Source organism: Scyliorhinus torazame, chromosome 22 (genome assembly GCF_047496885.1).
Source record: "Scyliorhinus torazame isolate Kashiwa2021f chromosome 22, sScyTor2.1, whole genome shotgun sequence".
Lineage (NCBI taxonomy): Eukaryota > Metazoa > Chordata > Chondrichthyes > Carcharhiniformes > Scyliorhinidae > Scyliorhinus > Scyliorhinus torazame.
The window spans coordinates 95,774,131-95,801,532 of NC_092728.1; the positions used below are offsets into that span (position 1 = coordinate 95,774,131).

Consider the following 27,402-nt stretch of genomic DNA (forward strand, 5'->3'; position numbering starts at 1 on the left):
GGAGTGCCGCACTGTCAGAGGGTCAGTACTGTGGGAGTGCTGCACTGTCAGAGGGTCAGTACTGAGGGAGTGTTGCACTGTCAGAGGGTCAGTACTGAGTGAGTGCCGCACTGTCAGAGGGTCAGTACTGTGGGAGTGCTGCACTGTCAGAGGGTCAGTACTGAGGGAGTGTTGCACTGTCAGAGGGTCAGTACTGAGGGAGTGCCGCACTGTCAGAGGGTCAGTACTGTGGGAGTGCTGCACTGTCAGAGGGTCAGTACTGAGGGAGTGCCACACTGTCAGAGGGTCAGTACTGTGGGAGTGCTGCACTGTCAGAGGGTCAGTACTGAGGGAGTGTTGTACTGTCAGAGGGTCAGTACTGAGGGAGTGCTGCACTGTCAGAGATCAGTACTGAGGGAGTGCTGCACTGTCAGAGGGTCAGTACTGTGGGAGTGCTGCACTGTCAGAGATCAGTACTGAGGGAGTCCTGCATTGGCAGAGGGTCAGTACTGAGGGAGTGCTGCGCTGTCAGAGGGTCAGTACTGAGGGAGTGCTGCACTGTCAGAGGGTCAGTACTGAGGGAGTGCTGCACTGTCAGAGGGTCAGTACTGAGGGAGTCAGAGAAGGTGCTACATAAATGCAGTACTTTTGTTTTGTCACCCCCTCCCCCCATTAACTCCTGCCTTCTTTTCCTCTCCCTCCCTCTCTCTCAGGCTTTCTGATTCATTCCCTCCTTTTTTCTGTTTCTCCATCTCGTCCTGTCACTTTCCTTCTCTCTGACTCTCCTTCATCGGCCTCCCAGCCAATCATTGCCACTCAGTCAATGGGCTCGGGTGGGCTAACAGAGCGGGCGTTAGGACCGCGGCGCAGTCGCTCTGGGGGGGCAGAAGGTTTGCAGAAGTTTTTGGGGAAAGTTATTTGGAGAGAGTCTGGAGGAGCCGCACTTTGCGAGAGTGACAGAGGAGCTGTGCCTGTGTCAATGAGGCTGCATTCCCCCAGCTGGAGCCTCCTGATGGCTCTCCCTCTGACCCTCACCCTGTGCTGCCTCCCAGGGACACTGGCCAGCTCCACCCTGGCCTTTGTCTTTGATGTGACCGGCTCAATGTACGATGACCTGCTCCAGGTGATGGAAGGAGCAGCGAAAATCCTGGAGAGCACACTGGGCAGAGCCGGGACTCCTGTCAGCAACTTCGCCCTGGTACCTTTCCATGACCCAGGTGAGTGAGTGGGGATCAAAGAGGCAGAGGATGAGAGAGAGAGGGGTGAAAAAGAGATAGAGAAGGTGAAAGACAGGGGGGGGGGGGGGGGGAGAGATGAGGTGAGAAAGAGAGAGCGGAGAGGGAGACAGAGGGGTGAAAGAGAGAGGGGGAGAAAGAGAGGTGAGAAAGGTGAGGGCGAGATAGTGGTAGTGAAAAAGAGAGAGATGGAGGTGATGAAAAAAAGAAATGGAGAGGGTGAAAAAGAGAGATGGAGGGAGTGAAAAAGAGAGATGGAGGGGGTGAAAAATAGAGATGGAGGGAGTGAAAAAGAGAGATGGAGGGGGTGAAAATGAGAGAGCGATAGATGGGGGGTGTGAAAGAGAGAGCGTGCGGAGAGGAGAGAGGGAGTGGGAGAGGAAGATTGAACAAGAGGGCGAGCAAGGGAGAGAGTGAGGGAGGGTGGGTAAGTGGTTGAGTGCAAGGCAGTAGGAAGGCAGGTGAGAGAGAGGATATTTTTTTTTCATGGAATGTGAGCATCAGGCTGGGAGAGTATTTATTGCCCATCCCTAATTACCCCTCAGAAGGTGGTGGTGGTGAGCAGCCTTCTTGAACCGCTGCAGTCCATGCAGTGTAGGTACACCCACAGTGCTGTTAGGGAAGGAGTTCCAGGATGTTGACCCAGCGACAGTGAAGTGTCGGCGATATATTTCCCAGTCAGGATGATGAGCAGCTTGGAGCGGAACTCTCAGGCAATCGTTCCCATGTGTTTGCTGCTTTTGTCCTTCTACATGGTCATGTCTGTGGGTTTGGAAGGTGCTATCAAAGAAGCCTCAGTGAGTTCCTGCAGTGCATCTTGTAGATGGTACACACATCCACTACCGTTTGTCAGTGCTGGAGGGTTTGAATGGGGTGCCGATTAAGCGGGGTTGCTTTGTCCTGGATGGTGTCGAGCTTCTTGAGTGTTGTTGGAGCTGCACTCAGCCAGACAAGTGGAGAGTATTCCATTACACTCCTGAATTGTGCCTCGGAGATGGTGGACAAACTTTGGGGAGTCAGGAGGTGAGTTACTCATTGCAGAAGTCCCGAACTCTGACCCGCTCTGGTAGCCAGAGTATTGATATGACTTGTCCAGTTCAGTTTCTGATCAACGCTCCCCCAGGATGTTAAAAGTTGGGGATTCAGTGATGGTAATGGTGAATGTCTCTCTTATTGGAGATGGTCATTGCCTGACACTTGTGCGGCACCGATGTTGGTTGCCACTTAATCAGCCCGAGTCTGAATGATGTGAGGGAATGAGGTTGTGAGAGAGAGAGAGAGAGGGAGAGAGAGAGTGTGAGATGGTGAGAGAGGGAATTCTTAAGAGAAGGAGGGTATGTGGAAGAGGAGGGAAGTGAGTGAGTGAGAGTTTTAATAATCTTTATTAGTGTCACAAGTGGCTTACATTAACACTGCAATGAAGTCACTGTGAAAATCCCCTAGTCGCCACACTCTGGCGCCTGTTCGGGTACACTGAGGGAGAATTCAGAATGATCAATTCACCGAACAGCACGTTTTTCGGGACTTGTGGGAGGAAACCGGAGCACCCGGAGGAAATCCACGCAGACCCGGGGAGAATGTGCAGACTCCGCACAGACAGTGACCTAAGCGGGAATCGAACCTGGGACCCTGGTGCCGTGAAGCCATAGTGCTAACCACTGTGCTACCGTGGTGCCCACCCTGCTTCAGCCTGGCTGCAGAATGATTGGAGACAGATGGAAAAAGAGAAAAGTTATCCTATATTTTTTTTTAATAAGAAAGAAAGCAAAGGATTAGAAAAAACTTATAAAAGTGCCCACAAGAGGGATAATTAAATATCTCCTCCCACTCTGACTGTGCTGTCTCCTGTTGGGTCCTCTGACTGTGCTGCCTCCTGTTGGGTTCTGTGACTGTGCTGCCTCCTGTTGGGTCCTCTGACTGTGCTGCCTCCTGTTGGGTCCTCTGACTGTGCTGCCTCCTGTTGGGTTCTCTGACTGTGCAGCCTCATGTTGGGTCCCCTGACTGTGCTGTCTCCTGTTGGGTCCTCTGACTGTGCTGTCTCCTGTTGTGTTCTCTGACTGTGCTGTCTCCTGTTGGGTCCGCTGACTGTGCTGTCTCCTGTTGTGTCCTCTGACTGTGCTGTCTCCTGTTGTGTCCTCTGACTGTGCTGTCTCCTGTTGTGTCCTCTGACTGTGCTGTCTCCTGTTGTGTCCTCTGACTGTGCTGTCTCCTGTTGGATTATCTTTCCAGGGACACTGCTGACCAGTTTGTTCTCTTGATATTCATGTTGTCCTTTAAAATTTAAATGGTAATAGAAACAGCAGGGGTTCAGGTAAATAGGTGAGCTGTGGTGGTGGGGGTGGAGAGGGAATGTTCCTAACACACTGCCCTTCCAGCTGCTCCTCTCTCGATAATAATCAGGAACAGGAGCCGTGTCTAATATTCCCCCTTCCTAACCCCGTGGGGCTGCCTGTCTGGCTGAGGTTACTGAACACATTCAGCATAAGCCTGGTGATTGCATGCAATCGGGGAGGCGAGATTTTGCCTGTGAGCCCCCTGGGGGAGGGGGGGAAGGGAGGGGGGGGGTGGAGGGAGGGGGGGAGGTGGTGGGAGGCGAGTGCTCCACTTAATGTAATAATACGTCAGGGTGAGGGGATGCAATATAATGAAGCGGGAAACCGGGAAGAATGTGAATTCAATTCGAGAAAATGACAGATCGCGGATACTTTTTTGTTGGAAAGAGAGAAGACAGAGGAGATCAGAAAGAAATAATATTGAGAAATGGAGTGACAGTGAATTCAGCCAGGTCCAGTTACAGGAAAGCAAGATTCTTTTCAATTCAATTAGATTTGATTCATTTAAAGTGAAATGTGTAGCAGATGTTGGAATCTGTTTTTTAAAAAAAATTCCTTCAGTCATTGCATGGGTGGGTTGGGGCCGTGGGGGGCGGTTGGCGGGTGGGGGGGGGGGGGGCGGATGAGGGAACAGCTGAACTTTGAACTTTAGGGGGCTCCTTAGTGGAGCGGAACCTCTCCCACTAGAAGCTGTGAAGCTGGTGAGTTCCAAGTGGAGGATACCTTCGAACTGAACAATGACCTTGGGTAACACTAGTGTAGCTATGAAATGGTACTCTGGGTGTCCCCTGTCCCGGAGATTGGAAAGGCAGATGGCGGTGGGCGTATTCGTGTTCATTATACCCCCTGTTGCTCTGCATTTTCATTTTAAAAACTGCTGATTGATAATTGCCCAGACACGTCTTCACACTGCACCGTGTTGGTAATCATTGCGATCACCGTCCTGTAACTCCCAAGATCTAATGTTTGCCATCAAAATGGAAGTTTTGAAGTTGGGCGGGTCTGGAAGGTTCTTACCTGGGATCTGCGAGGGAGTAAATTGTTGAGGAAGGAACCAGGAGACCGGTGTGTTGTCCGAGGCAACTCGGCAAAGGTATCACCTGGTGCCTGTCAGAAAGGCAATGATCCCAAGACAGGCGCATCGTTTAGGCCAGATAATAATAATCGCTTATTGTCGCAAGTCGGCTTCAATGAAGTTACTGTGAAAAGCCCCTAGTCGCCACATTCCGGCGCCTGTTCGGGGAGGCTGGTGTGGGAATTGAACCTGCGCTGATGAAGGATATCTGCTTATGAGAGGTACTGGAGAGCTGCCAACAATTGTGAACCGGCTTTCATCGTGGGACACTGCCTCGAGGGAAACCAGAAGTGAGAGAAGAAGATTGAGGAGAGGAGAACAAATATCATTGGGAGAGAGCCCGATGTGGTTCTTGTAAATAAACCAGCCAGAAATCTCAAGTTAGAGATATTAAAATCTTGATGTATAATGGGCTTAAATACAATTGTTTGATGCAAGTTTATTCAATTTCAGCAATATTGACCAATGCTGACAATGCCACAACTGACCCACAGACAACTAACAAATTAACTGTTCTGGTTGTCATCAATCAGACAAATAGGACATTGAAAAACGTTTTCTCAGCCATTCAATTGTGACATCGCGATCTGTTCATGTCTCCCCAACCAGAGGACATGCCATCGCTGTCACTTTGTGAGGCTGTTGTCTCTCCAATGATGTAGTTCTTGCTGCATTAGCAGCCGATTCCCTCCCACGGAAAGTGCCTCCAGGCCGTCTCTCCTGGTCCCTGAGCAGCAACCACATTGCAAGAAGATCTGCAGAAGATTCTCAAGCTATTTGTCTGCATGGAGACATTACACTCACACCTACACACACACACACACCTACACACACACACACCTACACACACACACACCTACACACACACACACCTACACACACACACCTACACAAACACACACACCTACACACACACACCTACACACACACACACCTACACACACACACACCTACACACACACACCTACACACACACACACCTACACACACACCTACTTATACACACACCCACACACACATCTACACACACACCTACACGTCTACACACACACACACCTACACGTCTACACACACACACACCTACACACACTTACACACCCACACCTACACACATACACCTACACACACACCTACATACACACCTACACACACACACACCTTCACACACACCCCTACACACACACCCCCCCCTACACACACACCCCCCTACACACACACACCCCTACACACACACACACCTACACACACACACACACACCTACACACACACACACACACCTACACACACACACACACACCTACACACACACACACACCTGCGCGCGCACACACCTACGCACACCTACCTACACACACCTACACATACACCTACACCCGCATACCCGCACACCTGCGCGCACACACACCTATGCGACCTACCTACACACACACCCACAGACACCTACACACACACACACACACACACACACACCTATACACACACACACACACCCTACACACACACACACCCCTACACACACACACACACCCCTACACCCCCCCCTGCACACACACCTACACACACACCTGCGCGCGCACACACCTACGCACACCTACCTACACACACCCACACACACCCACACACGCCTACACACACCCACACACACACCTACACACACGTACACATACACACACACACCTACACACACACACCTACACACACACCTACCTACACCCACCCACACACACCTACACACACACACCTACACACACCTACACACACCTACACACACCTACACACACGTACACACACGTACACACACACACCTACACACACACCTATACACACACATACACACCCTACAGACACACACCTACACATCCACACACACACCTACACACACACACACCCCTGTACACACACACCTACACACCCACACACACACCTACACACACTCACACACCTACACCTACACCCCACCTACACCCACACACCCACCCACACACACACCTACACATACACCTACACATGCACACCCACACACCTGCGCGCGCACACACCTACGCACACCTACCTACACACACCGACAGACACCTACACACTCATCTACACACACACACCTACGCCCACACACACACACACACACACACCTATACACACACACACACCCACCTATATACACACACACGCTTACACACACACACACACCTACACACACCTACACGTGAGTCACGACCCACACTTTTTGAAAGACCCTTATCTAGGCTGACTCTCCAGTGCAGAAGAGAGGGATGCTGCACTGTTGGAGGTGCTTGTCTTTGTGAGGGTAGACTGAGGTCTCTATACTCCCTCGGTTTGGATGGAAAAGACGCCAGGGCACGGTTCAAAGAAGAGCAGGGTAGCTCTCTCCAGAATCTTGGTCAATATTCCAGCAACATTAGCTCGGTTGGCTGGACCGCTGGTTTGTAATGCCGAGCGAGGCCAGCAGCGCGGGTTCAGTCCCTGTACCGGCTGAGCTTATTCGGGAAGGTCCAGTCTACTTAACCTTGCCCCTCGCCCGAGGGTCTGGTGATCCTCAGGTTAAATCATCACCAGTCAGCTCTTGAAATGAAAATGAAATGAAAATCGCTTCTTGTCACAAGTAGGCTTCAAATGAAGTTACTGTGAAGAGCCCCTAGTCGCCACATTCCGGCGTCTGTTCGGGGAGGCTGGTACGAGAAGGTGCCGGAATCTCTTCCCCCCCCCCGCAAAGGGAAAAGTAACCTATGGTCATCTGGGACAGTGGTTTCTTTTATGATCTAAATGGATTACAAACATCTTCCTGATGTGACCAGAATAAAAAATGGAGGCAAATAAAAGCAAAATACCGGTCATGATGACAACCTTGGCCAAAACCCTCAGCACTTCCTTGTGCCGTATCCCTCTATACCCATCCTATCCATGTGTTTGTCGAGACACCTTTTGAAAGCCGTTAATGTGTCTGCTTCCACAACCTCCCCTGGCAACGCGTTCCAGGCACTCACCACCCTCTGCATAAAAAAAGTTGCCTCGCATAACTCCTCCAAACTTTGCCCCACGGACCTTACACCTATGCCCCCTGGTGACTGACCCCTCCATCAACAAGTCAGCAGCACGTAGCACAAGTGGATAGCACTGTGGCTTCACAACGCCAGGGTCCCAGGTTCGATTCCCCGCTGGGTCACTGTCTGTGCGGAGTCTGCACGTTCTCCCCGTGTGTGCGTGGGTTTCCTCCGGGTGCTCCGGTTTCCTCCCACAGACCAAAGACGTGCAGGTTAGGTGGATTGGCCATGATAAATTGCCCTTAGTGACCAAAAAAGGTTAGGAGGGGTTATTGGGTTACAGGGATAGGGTGGAAGTGAGGGCTTAAGTGGGCCGGTGCAGACTCGATGGGCCGAATGGCCTCCTTCTGCTCTGTATGTTCTATGTTCCACCCTGGGAAAGAGTGCCTGCCCATCCACTCTATCCATGCCCATCCTAATCTTGTAGACCTCTATCAGGTCGTCCCTCAACTTCCATCATTCCAATGGAAACAGTCAGGGTCTATTGAGCCTCTTCGCATAGCTAACACCCTCCAGACCAGGCAACATCCTGGTAAAGCTTCCGTGACTTTGCGAACATGACCCCGGTAGTATAGTCCAGATGCCTGACTCCCAAGTATATTAACGCATGGGAAGTGAGACTCTGGGATTGTGTAACTCCACTTGAATTTGGATCTGGGATAGTGACATCTCTGTGTCAGTCCAGCCATAAACAGGTACAGGTGGGGCAGCATGGTAGCATTGTGGATAGCACAATTGCTTCACAGCTCCAGGGTCCCAGGTTCGATTCCGGCTTGGGTCACTGTCTGTGTGGAGTCTGCACGTTCTCCCCGTGTGTGCGTGGGTTTCCTCCGGGTGCTCCGGTTTTCTCCCACAGTCCAAAGATGTGCAGGTTAGGTGGATTGGCCATGATAAATTGCCCTAAGTGCCCAAAATTGCCCTTAGTGTTGGGTGGGGTTGGGTGGGGTTACTGGGTTATGGGGATAGGATGAAGGTGTTGACCTTGGGTAGGGCGCTCTTTCCAAGAGCCGTGCAGACTCGATGGGCCGAATGACCTCCTTCTGCACTGTAAATTCTATGTAAATTAGGAGAGATCGCATAAGCATTTTTGTTTTATATGAAAACATCCAATCTCATTGGTTCGGTCGTGTGGTTACAACTTCAGAATTGCCGATTTAGGGTGACATTTGTCATCAATCAACATGAAATTAATTGAATAAAAGTTCCCCCAGTTTTTTAAAGGAACACTAACAATAGCACTTACCTCAGATCCACTGACTGGAGTTCACTGTGTAAACCTCTCTCCCTCCCTCCTCTTTCGAAAAAGCCACCTCAGGCCTCCATTTGGCCTTCTCTGGTAATCGCTCCTCCTGTGGCCTGGTCTGGAGTTTTTCCCTGGGTGAAGCGCTCTGCGATGATTTTCTACAGTTAAAATTCTAACGAGATGTATGTGCTCAATTCTGGTATAGGCCCAAAGTGTTGATTGTGGACTCAGCCACAGCCCTGACCTCGATTTGAACTTTAGAACAGCTGGAATGGTCATCATTTCTCATTTGCGACCTCCAGAAGCAAACTGGGCTCGTGTCCATTGTCCCATCATCCTGAGCTACGATACCTTGCCATGTCCGAAGATTGCCAGGACCCTCCCATTTTAAAATGGAGGATGACAGCATGAGTGCCGTGATTCAACTTTGAACCAGTAAAACATTAGTAAAGAGGCACATCTGTGTCTTGTACTGGAGGCTTGAACAAGGACAGATTCCTGCGCTGTTGCTGAGCGATGATCTGGTTGGGAACAGATTCAGCAGATGGACCCCTGAGTCACAGAGGCCTCTCCTTCAGCCCCTCAGAATGTGTGCACTGCAGAGGAGGAAATTCGAATGGGAGAATATTCCGGTACAGGCTTGGAGGGCCGAAGGGCGTGTTCCTGTGCTGTATTGTTCTTGTATATCTATCTCGACGCAGGAAGCAACCAAGGGATTTGGGGAGGAATTCTCCTTTAGCCAGCGGCAAAATCGGGAAAGCCGATTGGGCGGAGAATTAGTTCCGATGCCGGAATCACGACAGGCATCGATTTGACGCCAAATCGCAACGCTCCAGCACCGCGACAGCGGCGTCAATGCGTTCCGGAGCGCACGTACAGTAGACACCGTTTGCACATCATTAGCGGGCCCAACCGGTATTCTCCGGGGCCGCCGCCATTCTCCGCCTCCGATGGGGGGCACGGAAAGTGTCCAACATTGCCATAGTTTGCTGACAGTTGTGCCGCTGGCCGGGGGGGGGGGGGCTTCTGCCAGGGCCGAGGGGGAGTGGTGGGTGGCCAGGAGGTGGGCTGTGGGGTCGGGCTGGATGGGCAAGGAACACCATTGACGCAACCGGCAAGGCAGCTGTGCAGCTGCGCACGCCGCTGGCAGCCCGCTTTGAACCTGGTGCCACGGGTCGTACAGGTCCCCCCCCCCCCCCCAGGGGCACCTCCCTGGGTGTCCTCTGACCCCGGCCGACCCATCAGCCGAATGGGAGCGCTCCAGCGCAACCAATGACCTCTTGTTGGCTGGGATGAGTGTGTGTAATGTGGATGTGCGGCTGCAACTTGTCAGCCTCCCGAGTGCCAATCACGGACCCGGCGAGTCCCGCACCGTTTTCCATTATGTTCCACGCGGCCCCGGTGCCAGCCCCTCAACGTTAGCGGAATCGGTCCAGGTGCGGCTACCGGTTTCCTGGTGTAAAAGTCCACAAATTCTGCGTTGGCGTCAACATACTCTCAGAACCGGAGATCCCCGTCCTTGATCTTTCAGGCGATGCAAGCCTGATGCCGTTTAACCTTGTGCATGGTGCAGTGCGGAGAGCCTTGGGTGCAAGCTGAGAGGTGACTGATAACTCAGGGCAGGGTTATCAGGATGACAGCTCACATCGGCGTCTCCGACGGCGTATCTCCATTTACAGTTCGTCATCAATCACAAGTAGCTTCAACCTCTCAATGGAGTTGGCTGAAGATTGGATGGAAGGGCAGAAGTGATTTGGAGCGATTGAGGAGGAGGTTCACAAGAGCGTTGCCACGGATTGAAAATTTCAGCGATGAGGAGAGATTGGATAGGAGAGAGTTGTTATCCTTAGAGCGGAGGAACTGAGGTGTGGCCTGATTGAAATGGATACAATTATGAGGGACTGAGACAGGAAAGACATGTTTCCCCCGAGCTGATTGGTCAGGTACCAGGGAGCATTGATTTCAGGGGATTGGCAGAAGGATTAGAGGGGGTTTTAACAAAAAAACATTTTCACTTAGTGGCGCACATCTGGAATTCATGGCCTAAGTTGAGGGTTGAGCATGAAATACTCAACTCATTTAAAAAGTACCTGGATCTGGATGTGAAGAGCTGGAAACAGAAAGGCTACAAATCAGGTGCTGGCAGCGTGAGATAGGGGGGCAGTGGGGGAATGGGGGGCAGTGTGGGAATGGGGGGGCAGTGTGGGAATGGGGGGCAGTGTGGGAATGGGGGGCAGTGTGGGAATGGGGGGCAGAGTGGGAATGGGGGGCAGTGTGGGATAGGGGGGCAGTGTGGGAATGGGGGGCAGAGTGGGAATGGGGCGGCAGTGTGGGAATGGGGGGCAGTGTGGGAATGGGGGGCAGTGTGGGAATGGGGGGCAGTTTGGGAATGGGGGGCAGAGTGGGAATGGGGGGCAGTGTGGGAATGGGGGGCAGTGTGGGATAGGGGGGCAGTGTGGGAATGGGGGGCAGTGTGGGAATGGGGGGCAGTGTGGGATAGGGGGGCAGTGTGGGAATGGGGCGGCAGTGTGGGAATGGGGGGCAGTGTGGGAATGGGGGGCAGTGTGGGAATGGGGGGCAGTGTGGGAATGGGGGCAGTGTGGGATAGGGGGCAGTGTGGGATAGGGGGGCAGTGTGGGAATGGGGCGGCAGTGTGGGAATGGGGCGGCAGTGTGGGAATGGGGGGCAGTGTGGGATAGGGGCGGCAGTATGGGAATGGGGGGCAGTGTGGGAATGGGGGGCAGTGTGGGAATGGGGGGCAGTGTGGGAATGGGGGCAGTGTGGGAATGGGGGGCAGAGTGGGAATGGGGGGGCAGTGTGGGATAGGGGGGCAGTGTGGGAATGGGGGGGCAGTGTGGGAATGGGGGCAGTGTGGGAATGGGGCGGGGCAGTGGGAATGGGGCGGGGTAATGTGGGGCACTGTGGGAATGGCGGGCAGTGTGGGAATGGGGCGCAGTGTGGGAATGGGGGGCAGTGTGGGAAGGGGGCAGTGTGGGAAGGGGGCAGTGTGGGAAGGGGGCAGTGTGGGAAGGGCGCAATGTGGGAAGGGGGGCAGTGTGGGAATGGGGGGGGAGTGTGGGAATGGGGGGGGAGTGTGGGAATGGGGGGCCGTGTGGGAATGGGGGGGCAGTGTGGGAAAGGGGCGGGGCAGTGTGGGAATGGGGCGGGACAGTGGGAATGGGGCGGGGCAGTGTGGGAATGGGGCGGGGCAGTGTGGGAATGGGGTGGGGCAGTGTGGGAAGGGGGGGACAGTGTGGGAAGGGGGGGACAGTGTGGGAAGGGGGGGCAGTGTGGGAAGGGGGGCAGTGTGGGAAGGGGGGGCAGTGTGGGAAGGGGGGCACTGGGAAGGGGGGGCAGTGTGGGAAGGGGGGGCAGTGTGGGAAAGGGGGGCAGTGTGGGAAGGGGGGCAGTGTGGGAAGGGGGGGCACTGGGAAGGGGGGGCAGTGTGTGAATGGGGGGCAGTGTGTGAATGGGGGGCTGTGTGGGAATGGGGGGGCAGTGTTGGAAGGGGGGGCAGTGTTGGAAGGGGGGGCAGTGTGGGAATGGGGGTGTGTGGGACAGAATCCGGTCTCGGTCTGGGAGAGAACCCGGTCTCGCTCTGGGTCAGAACCCGGTCTCGCTCAGGGGCAGAACCCGATCTCGCTCTGGGACAGAACCCGATCTCGCTCTGGGACAAAACCCGGTCTCGCTCTGGGTCAGAACCCGGTCTCGCTCTGGGTCAGATCCCGGTCTCGCTCTGGGACCGAACCCGGTCTCGCTATGGGACAGATCCCGGTCTCGCTCTGGGACAGAACCCGGTCTCGCTCTGGGTCTGGAGCCGGCCTCGCTCTGGGACAGAACTCGATCTCGCTATGGGACAGAACCCGGTCTCGTTCTGGGCGAGGAGCCGTTCTCGCTCTGGGACAGAACCCGGTCTCGCTCTGGGAGAGGAGCCGGTCTTGCTCTGGGACAGAACCCGGTCTTGCTCTGGGACAGAACTCGGTATCGCTCTGGGAGAGGAGCCGGTCTCGCACTGGGATAGAACCCGGTCTCACTCTGGGTCAGGAGCCGGTCTCGCTCTGGGACGGAACCATGTCTCGCTCTGGGTCAGGAGCCGGTCTCGCTCTAGGTCAGATCCCGGTCTCGCTCTGGGACCGATCCCGGTCTCGCTCTGGAACAGAATCCAGTCTCACTCTGGGTCAGGGGCCGGTCTCGGTCTGGGAGAAGAGCCGGTCTCGCTCTGGGACAGAACCCGGTCTCGCTCTGGGTCAGGAGCCGGTCTCACTCTGGGTCAGATCCCGGTCTCGCTCTGGGACCGATCCCGGTCTCGCTCTGGAACAGAATCCAGTCTCACTCTGGGTCAGGGGCCGGTCTCGGTCTGGGAGAAGAGCCGGTCTCGCTCTGGGACAGAACCCGGTCTCGCTCTGGGTCAGGAGCCGGTCTCGCTCTGGGTCAGGAGCCGGTCTCGCTCTGGAACAGAACCCGGTCTCACTCTGGGTCAGGAACCGGTCTCGCTCTGGGAGAGGAGCCGGTCTCGCTCTGGGACAGAACCCGGTCTCGCTCTGGGACAGAACCCGGTCTCACTCTGGGTCAGGAGCCGGTATCGCTCTGGGAGAGTAGCCGGTCTCGCTCTGGGACAGAACCCGATCTCGCTATGGGTCAGAATCCGGTCTGGATCTGGGACAGAACCCAGTCTTGCTCTGGTAGAGGAGCCGGGATAGAACCCGGTCTCGCTCTGGGAGAGGAGCCGGTCTCGCTCTGGGACAGAACCCGGTCTCCCTCTGGGACAGAACCCGGTCTCGCTCTGGGACAGAACCTGGTCTTGCTCTGGGACAGAACCCGGTCTCGCTCTGGGAGAGGAGCCGGTCTCGCTCTGGGAGAGGAGCCGGTCTTGCTCTGGGAGAGGAGCCGGTCTCGCGCTGGGACAGAACCCGGTCTCCCTCTGGGACAGAACTCGGTATCGCTCTGGGAGAGGAGCCGGTCTCGCACTGGGATAGAACCCGGTCTCACTCTGGGTCAGGAGCCGGTCTCGCTCTGGGACGGAATCATGTCTCGCTCTGGGTCAGGAGCCGGTCTCGCTCTAGGTCAGATCCCGGTCTCGCTCTGGGACCGATCCCGGTCTCGCTCTGGAACAGAATCCAGTCTCACTCTTGGTCAGGGGCCGGTCTTGGTTTGGGAGAGGAGCCGGTCTCGCTCTGGGACAGAACCCGGTCTCGCTCTGGGTCAGGAGCCGGTCTCGCTCTGGAACAGAACCCGGTCTCACTCTGGGTCAGGAACCGGTCTCGCTCTGGGAGAGGAGCCGGTCTCGCTCTGGGACAGAACCCAGTCTCGCTCTGGAACAGAACCCGGTCTCACTCTGGGTCAGGAGCCGGTATCGCTCTGGGAGAGTAGCCGGTCTCGCTCTGGGACAGAACCCGATCTCGCTATGGGTCAGAATCCGGTCTGGATCTGGGACAGAACCCGGTCTTGCTCTGGGCGAGGAGCCGGGATAGAACCCGGTCTCGCTCTGGGAGAGGAGCCGGTCTCGCTCTGGGACAGAACCCGGTCTTGCGCTGGGCGAGAAGCCGGGATAGAACCCGGTCTCGCTCTGGGAGAGGAGCCGGTCTCGCTCTGGGACAGAACCCGGTCTCCCTCTGGGACAGAACCCGGTCTCGCTCTGGGACAGAACTTGGTATCGCTCTGGGACAGAACCCGGTCTCATTCTGGGTCAGAATCTGGTCTCGCTCTGCGACAGAACCCTGTCTCACTCTGATAGAGGAGCTGGTCTCGCTCTGCGACAGGAGCCAGTCTCGCTCTGATAGAGGAGCTGGTCTCGCTCTGGGTCAGATCCCGGTCTCGCTCTGGGACAGAACCCGGTCTCGCTCTGGGACAGAACCCGGTCTCGTTCTGGGACAGAACCCTTTCTCGCTCTGGGACAGAACCCAGTCTCGCTCTGGGACAGAATCCTGTCTCGCTCTGGGACAGAACCCGGTCTCGCTCTGGGTCAGATCCTGGTCTCGCTCTGGGACAGAACCCGGTCTCGCTCTGGGACAGAACCCGGTCTTGCTCTGCGACAGAACCCGGTCTCGCTCTGGGTCAGATCCTGGTCTCGCTCTGGGACAGAACCCGGTCTCGCTCTGGTACAGAACCCGGTTTCGCTCTGGGTCAGAACCCGGTCTCGCTCTGGGACAGAACCCGGTCTTGCTCTGCGACAGAACCCAGTCTTGCTCTGGATCAGATCCTGGTCTCGCTCTGGGACAGAACCCGGTCTCGCTCTGGTACAGAACCCGGTTTCGCTCTGGGTCAGAACTCGGTCTCGCTCTGCGACAGAACCCGGTCTCGCTCTGGGACAGAACCCGGTCTCGATCTGGGACAGAACCCGGTCTCGCTCTGGGACAGAACCCGGTCTCGCTCTGGGACAGAACCCGGTCTCGCTCTGGGACAGAACCCAGTCTCGCTCTGGGACAGAGTCCTGTCTCACTCTGGGACAGAACCCGGTCTCGCTCTGGGGCAGAACCCGGTCTCGCTCTGGGACAGAACCCGGTCTCGCTCTGGGACAGAACCCGGTCTCGTTCTGGGACAGAACCCTTTCTCGCTCTGGGACAGAACCCTGTCTCGCTCTGGGACAGAATCCTGTCTCGCTCTGGGACAGAACCCGGTCTCGCTCTGGGTCAGATCCTGGTCTCGCTCTGGGACAGAACCCGGTCTCGCTCTGGGACAGAACCCGGTCTCGCTTTGGGACAGAACCCGGTCTCGCTCTGGGGCAGAACCCGGTCTCGCTCTGGGTCAGATCCTGGTCTCGCTCTGGGACAGAACCTGGTCTCGCTTCGGGACAGAACCCGGTCTCGCTCTGGGACAGAACCCGGTTTCGCTCTGGGTCAGAACCCGGTCTCGCTCTGGGTCAGAACCCGGTCTCGCTCTGGGACAGAACCCGGTCTCGCTCTGTGACAGAACCCGGTTTCGCTCTGGGTCAGAACCCGGTCTCGCTCTGGGACAGAACCCGGTCTTGCTCTGCGACAGAACCCGGTCTCGCTCTGGGTCAGATCCTGGTCTCGCTCTGGGACAGAACCCGGTCTCGCTCTGGTACAGAACCCGGTTTCGCTCTGGGTCAGAACTCGGTCTCGCTCTGCGACAGAACCCGGTCTCGCTCTGCGACAGAACCCGGTCTCGCTCTGGGTCAGATCCTGGTCTCGCTCTGGGTCAGATCCTGGTCTCGCTCTGGGACAGAACCCGGTCTCGCTCTGGGTCAGAACCCGGTTTCGCTCTGGGTCAGAACCCGGTTTCGCTCTGGTTCAGAACCCGGTTTCGCTCTGGGTCAGAACCCGGTCTCGCTCTGGGACAGAACCCGGTCTCGCTCTGGGACAGAACCCGGTGTCGCTCTGGGTCAGAACCCGGTCTCGCTCTGGGACAGAACCCGGTCTCGCTCTGGGTCAGGAGCTGGTCTCCCTCTGGGACAGAACCCGATCTTGCTCTGGGAGAGAACCCGGTCTCGCTCTGGGACAGAACCCGGTCTCGCTCTGGGACAGAACCCGGTCTCGCTCTGGGACAGAACCCGGTCTCGCTCTGGGACAGAACCCGGTCTCGTTCCGGGTCAGGAGCCGGTCTCCCTCTGGGACAGAACCCGGTCTCACTCTGGGACAGAACCCGGTCTCGCTCTGGGACAGCCCCGGTCTCACTCTGGGTCAGAACCCGGTCTCGCTCTGGGACAGAACCCGGTCTCGCTCTGCGACAGAACCCGGTCTCGCTCTGGGTCAGGAGCTGGTCTCCCTCTGGGACAGAACCCAGTCTTGCTCTGGGACAGAACCCGGTCTCGCTCTGGATCAGGTGCTGGTCTCCCTCCGGAATCAGGAGCCGGCCTCGCTCTGGGACGGAACCCAGTCTCGCTCTGGGTCAGAACCCAGTCTCGCTCTGGAACAGAACCCGGTCTCTCTCTGGGTCAGGAGCCGGTCTCGCTCTGGGTCTGAACCCGGTCTCGCTCTGGAACAGAATCCGGTCTCGCTCTGGTACAGAACCCGGTTTCGCTCTGGGTCAGAACCCGGTCTCGCTCTGGGACAGAACCCGGTCTTGCTCTGCGATAGAACCCGGTCTCGCTCTGGGTCAGATCCTGGTCTCGCTCTGGGACAGAACCCGGTCTCGCTCTGGTACAGAACCCGATTTCGCTCTGGGTCAGAACTCGGTCTCGCTCTGCGACAGAACCCGGTCTCGCTCTGGGACAGAACCCGGTCTCGCTCTGGGACAGAACCCGGTCTCGATCTGGGACAGAACCCGGTCTCGCTCTGGGACAGAACCCGGTCTCGCTCTGGGACAGAACCCGGTCTCGCTCTGGGACAGAACCCGGTCTCGCTCTGGGACAGAACCCAGTCTCGCTCTGGGACAGAATCCTGTCTCACTCTGGGACAGAACCCGGTCTCGCTCTGGGGCAGAACCCGGTCTCGCTCTGGGACAGAACCCGGTCTCGCTCTGGGACAGAACCCGGTCTCGCTCTGGGACAGAACCCGGTCTCGTTCTGGGACAGAACCCTTTCTCGCTCTGGGACAGAATCCTGTCTCGCTCTGGGACAGAACCCGGTCTCGCTCTGGGACAGAACCCGGTCTCGATCTGGGACAGAACCCGGTCTCGCTCTGGGACAGAACCCGGTCTTGCTCTGCGACAGAACCCGGTCTCGCTCTGGATCAGGTGCTGGTCTCCCTCCGGGATCAGGAGCCGGCCTCGCTCTGGGACGGAACCCAGTCTCGCTCTGGGTCAGAACCCAGTCTCGCTCTGGAACAGAACCCGGTCTCACTCTGGGTCAGGAGCCGGTCTCGCTCTGGGTCTGAACCCGGTCTCGCTCTGGAACAGAACCCGGTCTCACTCTGGGTCAGGAGCCGGTCTCGCTCTTTCTCCCTCTCTTTGTTGCATGATCTCAATGGGCCTCAATTGCTTGATTATCATCTTGGGGTCTTCCCTCGTTCACTGAAATAGTGATTACCCTCGACCACCCTTCCCACCCTGATATTCCCTCTCCCAACTCCACCCCCCTACCGCCAAAACCTAGTGACATTCCGTGAAAGGACTGGGATTACAGCTCACTGACTTTCTGCCGACCAGAGTGATATATTCCAGACATTGAGGGGGTTGAGCCTCCTGCTGGCCGCCTGTTGTTTAATAAACATTTCTCCTGTGATGTATCACATTCTGTTCCCTCTACGCCATCCCATTTTACTGTGTCAGTTTGCAGGATGTGCCGAGCTGACTGAGCTTCTTTGGGCTGGGGTTGGGGATCATATCGACAATATTAAACACACTCAGCAATTCCTCATAGCTCCCCATTTATTTCACATTCCAGCCTGTGCTGCCTCTCTGCTCCCACTTTGTCGCTTCCTGATTCACGTTCCCTCCTCCCTGGTGTTGGACCTTTCTCACTCCCGAGTATGTGCACTGTGGAGTGAGGCAGCCCATTTCAAAGATGCATCTATTTGAAACACCTAAAGCTCTTTGCAAAGGCTCCAACAAGGCTGTTAGTTGGCTGTGATCACCCCATGGTCAAACAGGCGCCGCAGACCAGTGGTCTAGTGCTCTGTAGAGTGGGCATTCTGAAGAAATACTGCAGGTGCCTGACAGCTGTGGGACTACGCCCCAGGGTGCTAGTGTCTTAAAGGGGTCAAGGGAGAGGAGGAACACCTTGGTGTAAACGCATCTTGTTGGGTATAAGGATAAAACTAATTATATGGTTGTCCATGTCCACTAGGTCCACAGATTGGTTTGGGGTATTTAAAAATCTCTATGCAAGCAGAAATTCAATCTGAGATGAGGCACGACATACTTCCCTAATTATTTCAAAGTCACTTAATAATACAGAACTTAAATATTGTTGCAAAAAGAGACATGCTGTTGAAGCTACGTTCTCAATAGCAACATCTCAACCAATCAGAGTTCACTTGGCAACCAATTAGCATCACTTTGTCATGCATTATAAATAGTTTCTCGCTTTGAAATTTGATATTCTTGTGTCTGCCCTGATGAGTGCAAAATGAAAAACTTTGACAGCATGTCTCTTTTACAGCAATTACTTCAAAGCATTCTTAAATTGTATAGAAATTTAATCAGTTATTCGTTCTTTGGAAGCCACGAGTAATTCATAGTTACTGGACACTGGAGAAGGTGGCAGCACAAACAGCAATTCTGATTCCGGAGAGGAGAGCAGGATTGGATCAAAGCCTTGTTCGTAACTGCGAGCGTCTGCAAAGTGCCCTGGGTGCACGTGCTCAATCTAAAAACAAAAGTGCTGGAAGTACCCAGCAGGTCAGGCAGCATCAGTGGGGCGAGAAACCGAGTTAATGTTCCAGGTTTGTGATCGGAGCCAAGCAAAATCAGATGGGGGGGGAAAAGGTGAGATGATGGGAAGATGAAAAGGGGAACTCCATGATAGGGTGGAGGGCAGGATGGGCTTGAGACTCTTCTTCTTTCATTCGCTCTCTGTACTTTTTACCTTCAGTGTTTCTTCTCCTTTGCATGATGGTCCCCAGTGCTCTTGGACTTGCTGTGGCTGAGATTGAGTACTCAATGGGGAGAGCGCTGGAAAAGGACAGGGAGAAGGAGGGAGAGAGAGAACGAGAGAGAGAGCCATCCTTCCTCTGAACTCCCTGCTGAGAAGCCAATAGGTGCTTGATGGCCGGGTGCAGACACGATGGGCCAAAGCGGCTCTTTCTGGGCTGTAAAACTCTGTGGCTCTCATGTTTGGTTTACGCCCACTCGCCTCAGTCCGATAGCTGGAGATAGGTATCCCCTCACTGGTTCAGTGTGTGTGTGTGTGTACACTGTAGAGACAAGCTTCCCGCTATACGGTAGGAGCTGTAACCAGTGCACTGATCCCCAGCCAGTGAAACTCTGAGACCCCAGTCTTAGCGGCAGAGAGAATCCGCTAACATTGTCATGTCTGCTGCAAGAAAATCTTAGAGCAATTTAGTCAATACTTACATTATAAGTGGGAGGGGAAGGAGAAATCCTGTTTACTGGGGAAAAGTTGGTAATTTGAGGGATAAGGCTCCAGCAAAAACAAAATAGGGACACAAATAAGAGGAGGAGGCTGTCAGCTGCCTTAGATGATTGGTCATGTGAATTACTGCACACGGACATATTTTATACCGTCACTTTTTTCCTCAGCCCTCCAGTGTTTTGGGTCATGCTGATGTAAGACAGGATTCCTTTGATGTATTATCCGTCTTTCTCTCAGTTCTCCTTGATTTTACTCTCTCGATGTTTGATCTGATTTTTGTTGCTGTCCTTCCTTGTTAGGGAAACACCTGGTGTCCATTTAATGGTTTGCATTGCGTGGATGAGACTGGGAGCTCTGTTTGCTGCAGAGAGCATGCCTGTGGTGCTGATTTGCCTGTCTAGACTTCCTCTGGCAAACAGACAAACATTAACCCCAGTGACATGTTATACACCAGATTCAACCCTGCCCCCTGCCTAAATCATGCCTACCCTGCTACTTAACTTAGGCCCGTGACACGCAGTCATTATGCTCCCTCCTTCCCTATCTTTTCCGAAGGGACTGAGCATTGCTTTGCTGTGACTCTGCCGTCTCCCTCACCACCCAATTGGCTGATCACGGTGAGTGTGTTCATGAGCTGTTCCACGATGGAGCACTTCACAGCTGAGCTTTACCCCGCCCTCATCTCCTCTCGTTTCCAGTAGGGAGGATTATGTACTGTACTGGCTGGCCATTCTGTTATACTGCCCTCTCTGCTCGGGGAGATGCAAATAAAATCCACCTCGTCGCCAGTTTTGTGAGGGCCACGAAGAATCCAGCACAAGTTGTAGAATCGAAAGAAATAACAGCTATTTACAATTACATATATACAACAGCAGCAGTAACTCTCTTGCTGCTCACTCCTCTCTAGCTGGTTCCATACTGGCCAGCTTTATTTATGCAGGGAGTCTGCTAATGATTACTCTGCCCCCCCCCCCCCCCCCCCCCCCTCAATGGGGAAGCTCGTACTCCCTAAGGATTGTGGGATTGCCATTAGTCCCCAGCCAGTGGTAAGCAGGCAGGTTATGACGCTCAACATTCAAAATGTGACAGACTTGGAATGAACAGTCTCGTAAGTAAGACCCTCAGAATGAAGCTTATAACAGAGAGGGTGTTATAACTCATTATTACATGATGCAGGTATAACTATGAGAGGCTTCTAACAAGAATAGAGTTGTTGGGGGGGGGGGTTGCAGAAGGCATATCCAATAAAACCTCGAAATGATTGGTACTGATTTGAACTGAAGTTCCATTTGAATGTATAAAAGACCAGTTCAGACCAGTACGAGTCATGGCCAAGACCAGTCCAGACCAGTACCAATCACGGCCAAGACCAGTTCAGACTAGTACCAGTCATGGCCAAGACCAGTCCAGACCAGTACCAATCATGGCCAAGACCAGTTCAGACTAGTACCAGTCATGGCCAAGACCAGTACCAGTCATGGCCAAGACCAGTTCAGACCAGTACCAGTCATGGGCACGACCAGTTCTGACCAGTACTAGTCATCGGCAAGACCAGTTCAGACTAGTACCAGTCATGGCCAAGACCAGTTCAGACCAGTACCAGTCATGGCCAAGACCAGTTCAGACTAGTACCAGTCATGGCCAAGACCAGTTCAGACCAGTACCAGTCATGGCCAAGACCAGTTCAGACCAGTACCAGTCATGGCCAAGACCAGTACCAATCATGGCCAAGACCAGATCAGACCAGTACCAGTCATGGCCAAGACCAGTTCAGACCAGTACCAGTCATGGCCAAGATCAGTTCAGACCAGTACCAATCATGGCCAAGACCAGTTCAGACCAGTACCAATCATGGCCAAGACCAGATCAGACCAGTACCAATCATGGCCAAGACCAGTTCAGCCCAGTACCAGTCATGGCCAAGACCAGTTCAGACCAGTACCAGTCATGGCCAAGACCAGTTCAGACCAGTACCAATCATGGCCAAGACCAGTTCAGACCAGTACCAGTCATGGCCAAGACCAGTTCAGACCAGTACCAGTCATGGCCAAGACCAGTTCAGACCAGTACCAGTCATGGCCAAGACCAGTTCAGACCAGTACCAGTCATGGGCACGACCAGTTCTGACCAGTACTAGTCATCGGCAAGACCAGTTCAGACCAGTACCAGTCATGGCCAAGATCAGTTCAGACCAGTACCAATCATGGCCAAGACCAGTACCAATCATGGCCAAGACCAGATCAGACCAGTACCAATCATGGCCAAGACCAGTTCAGCCCAGTACCAGTCATGGCCAAGACCAGTTCAGACCAGTACCAGTCATGGCCAAGACCAGTTCAGACCAGTACCAATCATGGCCAAGACCAGTTCAGACCAGTACCAGTCATGGCCAAGACCAGTTCAGACCAGTACCAGTCATGGCCAAGACCAGTTCAGACCAGTACCAGTCATGGCCAAGACCAGTTCAGACCAGTACCAGTCATGGGCACGACCAGTTCTGACCAGTACCTGTCATGACCAAGGCCAGTTCAGGCCAAGACTAGTCATGGCCAATGTAATGTTCTTGACGAATGGCCTGATTTATATTACAAGAACACTTGTAGCTAAAACTATAAATGATTTATTACCATTAACTGTGGATCAAATATATACAAAACAAGAGATGAATAACAGTATGAATATGCATAACCACTATCCCGCCGCTCCCTAGTCAGTCTGAGGTCACTTGACTCTAACATTTACTTATTTACTAATGAGTCTCCGAGTGGTCAGTCGGTGAATTATGAAAATGAAATAAAAATTGCTTATTGTCACAAGTAGGCTTCAAATGAAGTTACTGTGAAAAGCCCCTAGTCGCCACATTCCAGCACCTGTTCGGGGAGGCTGGTACGGGAATTGAACCGTGCTGCTGGCCTGCCTTGGTCTGCTTTAAAAGCCAGCGAATTAGCCCAGTGTGCTAAACTTGTGCTAAAATTACAGCACAATCGTGAGTGATATCACTACAGCCAAGACTACTTCAGACCAGCACCAGTCATATCCAAGACCAGTTCAGACCAATACCAGTCATATCCAAGACCAGTTCAGACCAGTACCAGTCATATCCAAGACCAGTTCAGACCAGTACCAGTCATGGTCGAGACCAGTTCAGACCAGTCCCAGTCATTACCGAGTTTTTACTGGTTTTCCCTTTTGGGGTGGGGGTGGGGTTACTGGGAAGGGGGTGGTGAGGAAAATCGACTGTCTTCCCAACAGGAAAGCAGGGGACAAAAATAAGTTAAATTGTGACTGGCTGAATCCTGGGCGATTTACCTGCCTTGTCTTGTCTTTTCATCTGGGAAATAGGGTCTTCAGAAGACCTGAAGGCGTGAGGAGGAAATAAAACCATGTATGTAAGAAAACCAGCTCCCTCAGTGTGCTTATTAGGAATAACTGAGCCCATTCAGCAGGTAACCTCGCCTGTGCTTTGTAAGGTTAGTGATGGCTGGGCCCCTACAGTTGACCTTCATGCACCTGGTTTAACATGGCTGGTGCCAGGGTGGGGGTGGGGGGGAGTGAGGGGGTGGGGATGGGGGGAGTTGGGGGGGGGGGGGGGGAGGGGAGGTGAACCACTGTTGCTGCTACTGAATGTTATCTGGTTTACCTTAGTGAAAATGTGGACATGTGTGGGCCAAGACAGGATGAGCTTGTCTCCCACAGTTTAACAGTCTGTCTCTGGGCTCAAACATGAATAATGGGATTTGGATGAACAGCCGGAGGTTGTCCACCCATTGTGGAATCAAATCCAGAGCTTCAGGAGAAGAAATGGGAGGTGAAAATTGGCATGGGAAATATCTTAAACAGGAATCAATGTTGGAAAAAAATTATGAAAACAATTTGGGGGAAAAAACTATGAAAATTATGAGCGCATTGCTGCGTAGAATTGTTCCTTCAATTATAAATAACTACCTTAGTGCCGGAAATGCAAAACCTAATTGTGCATTTAATGTTAACACTCCATTTTCTCTAACTTTGCTCAAATGGAAAGTCGGCATTTTCGAGGGCACTGGCCGGTTGAACAGCAGCAACACTTGTTTTTTCATTCTTCAGACGCCGAATATTATCCCAGTGACAGGGTTACAAGATAAAGCTTCAATAGTCTGTGGATGTATTCCATGCAGTCACTAGGGGTCCTAGTTTAAGGTCCGTGGGGCAAAGTTTAGAGGAGAGGTGTGAGGCAGGATTTTTTTACACAGAAGATGATGAGTGCCAGGAATGCGCTGCCAGGGGAGACACATTAACGGCGTTCAAAAGGCATATCGACAAATACATGGATTGGATGGATATAGAGGCATAGGGCACTAGGAAGTGCCGAGGGTTTTGGCCAAGGGCGTTATCATGACACCCGGTACTGGCTTGGAGGGCCGAAGGACCTCTTCCTGTGCTGTATTGTTCTTTGTTCTTTGTTCATGCCTTGCTGGGTGATTAGACCTGTTTGTTGTGTGATGTGAGGGATTCGTTTAATGTTTAGTGGCTGCTCTGATCAGCATTCAAGCTCTACAAAAGAGAAGTGTGTTCATTCTAACCTCAGTTTTGTTCAGCTGCTCTCTCGCACTGGGGATCGTTGGCCTCCATTGCCTCGGAGAGAGGCTTTCCCATCTAACCATTAATTGGTGACCAGTGCACTTGTCACTTCCTCTACCCTTCGTGCAAATTTCTCTTCAGCAAGGCTCAAGAGGGAGAAGGTGGCCTCGTGGTAATGTCACTGGACACGTAATACTCTGGGCACACGGGTTATAATCCCACCGGGGCAGCTCGTGGAATTTAAATTTGATTAATAACACCCGGAGGTAATTGCTAGTCTCCGTAATGGTAACCATGACAACTTATCGTAGATTGTCATAAAACCCATCTGGTTCACCGGTGACCGTTAGGGAAGGAAATGATGTGACTCCGCGGCAAACTGCCCCCTGAAATAGCCTCGCGATCCTCTCAGTTCAAAGGCAATTCGGAGTGGGCAGCAAATGTTGGCCTTGCCGCCAAGCCCACATCACTTGAAAGACTAAAGAAAATAGCATATTAGCTGTCCAGTCACTCCCAAGAATCAAATCTTTCTATTATTCTCTCGGTGCACACTTGATTGTCTGTAATGTCTGGAAACCTCCAGGGTTCACATCGAAGTAAAGCAGTCTTGGAGTTTAAAAAAAAGAAGAACTTTCTTTTGCAAAAATATACTTTATTCGTAAAATATCTGTATGAACTTTACAAACTTTACAAAATGGCCATCACCCTAAGTGCAATAACATTTAGCTTTTCTATGTAGAGCATGTTGCACTCTGAGGTGCTTCAATACAGTCAAAATAAAATACAGCCTTTTCAAAGTGGTCATTATAAATGGTGCAAAGGTATTTAAGTTGTCCGTATACATTCGATGTGAGTCACACAGCCTGGTCCCCTACACTGGGTATGCTAAAGTTGAAAGGCCTTAGACGGCGACCTTCCCCCATTGAGCCTCCGCAGTAACTGCCCCAAGATTCAGTGCGTCCCTCAGCACGTAGTCCTGAGCTTTGGAATGCGCCAATCTGCAACACTCGGTCTGGGACAATTCTTTGCGCTGGAAGACCAACAAATCTCGGGGCAGACCAAAGAACATCTTTCACCAAGTCGATGATCCTCCAGCAGCAGTTGATGTTTGCCTCGGTGTGCGTCCCTGAGAACAGCCCGTAGAGCAGAGTCCTGCTTCTTAGAGCTGCTCGGGATGAAGCTCGACAAAAACCACTGCTTCCCTCCACCATCGTTCATTCTTTTGAATTCCCAACTCGATATGTGTTGTCATGTTGATCTGCTGGTTGGTCAAGCAGTTGATAATGAGATATACCCACTTGTGTCAGCTGTGGCTCCACTCTTGTCTTTGATTCCGAGGGTTGAGGGTTCAAGTCCCACTCTCAGACTTGAGCACAAGAGTCAAGGCTCACACTCCGATGCATTTACTGAAAGAGAGCTGCATTGTCGGAGGTGTTATCTTTCTGTGGAAACGTTAAGCTCAGGCCCTGTCCGCCCCCTCAAGTGGATGTAAAAGATCTTATGGCTTTTTTTCAAAGAGGATCAGGCATCTTATTCCCGGTGTCCTGACCAATATTTGCCCCTCAATCAGCAGCACAAAAAACAGATGACCTGGTCATGATCAAGCTGCTGTGTATGGAAGTGGACTGGGCTGCTGCATAGTGACTACACCTCAAAGGTTAGGGGTCGGTTTAGCTCGGTTTGCTGGACAGTTGGTTTGTGACCGAGTATGAACAAAGAAATGTACAGCACAGGAACAGACTCTTCGGCCCTCCAAATCCGTGCCGACCATGCTGCCCGTCTGAACTAAAATCCTCTACACTTCCTGGGTCCGTATCCCTCTATTCCCATCCTATTCATGTATTTGTCAAGATGCCCCTTAAACGTCACTATCGTCCCTGCTTCCACCACCTCCTCCGGCAGCGAGTTCCAGGCACCCACTACCGTCTGTGTAAAAAACGTGCCTCGCACATCTCCTCTAAACCTTGCCCCTCGCACCTTAAACCTATGCCCCCTAGTAATTGACCCCTCTACCCTGGGAAAAAGTCTCTGACTATTCACTCTGTCTATGCCCCTCATAATTTTATAGACCTCTATCAAGTCGCCCCTCAACCTCCTTCACCGAGTTTATTCAATCTCTCCTCACAGCTAATGCCCTCCATACCAGGCAACATTCTGGTAAATCTCTTCTGCACCCTCTCTAAAGCCTCCACATCCTTCTGGTAGTGTGGCGACCAGAATTGAACACTGTACTCCAAGTGTGGCCTAACTAAGGTTCTATACAACTGCAACATGACTTGCCAATTTTTATACTCAATGCCCTGGCCAATGAAGGCTAGCACGGTAGCACAAGTGGATAGCACTGTGGCTTCACAACGCCAGGGTCCCAGGTTTGATTCCCGGCTTGGGTCACTGTCTGTGCGGAGTCTGCACGTTCTCCCCGTGTCTGCGTGGGTTTCCTCCTGGTGCTCCGGTTTCCTCCCACAGTCCAAAGACGTGCAGGTTAGATGGATTGGCCATGATAAATTGCCCTTAGTGACCAAAAAGGTTAGGAAGGGTTATTGCGTTACGGGGATAGGGTGGAAATGAGGGCTTAGGTGCATACTCGATCGGCTGAATGGCCTCCTTCTGCACGTATATTCTATGTCTATGTACGCCGTATGCCTTCTTGACTACCTTCTCCACTTGCGTTGCCCCTTTCAGTGACCTGTGGACCTGTACACCTAGATCTCACTGACTGTCAATATTCTTGAGGTTCTACCATTCACTGTATATTCCCTACCTGTATGAGACCTTTCAAACTGCATGACCTCATATTTATCCGGATTAAACTCCATCTGCCATCTCTCCGCCCATGTCTCCAAATAATCTAAATTCTGCTGTATCCTCTGACAGTCCTCATCGCTATCCGCAATTCCACCAACATTTGTGTCGTCCGCAAACTTACTAATCAGACCAGTTACATTTTCCTCCAAATCATTTATATATACTACGTACAGCAAAGG

The 27,402-nt window shown here is 53.1% G+C and overlaps 1 protein-coding gene across 1 annotated transcript in view; it reads left to right on the plus strand.

Moving 5' to 3' along the window:
- The first annotated feature begins 905 nt into the window (after positions 1 to 905).
- Positions 906 to 27,402, plus strand: part of LOC140399244 (hemicentin-1-like) — a 492,970-nt gene continuing 466,473 nt past the window's right edge. Inside the window, 1 exon segment of the mRNA XM_072488667.1 lies at positions 906 to 1,196. Coding sequence (XP_072344768.1) covers positions 959 to 1,196 — 238 coding nt within the window. The 5' untranslated portion in view covers positions 906 to 958.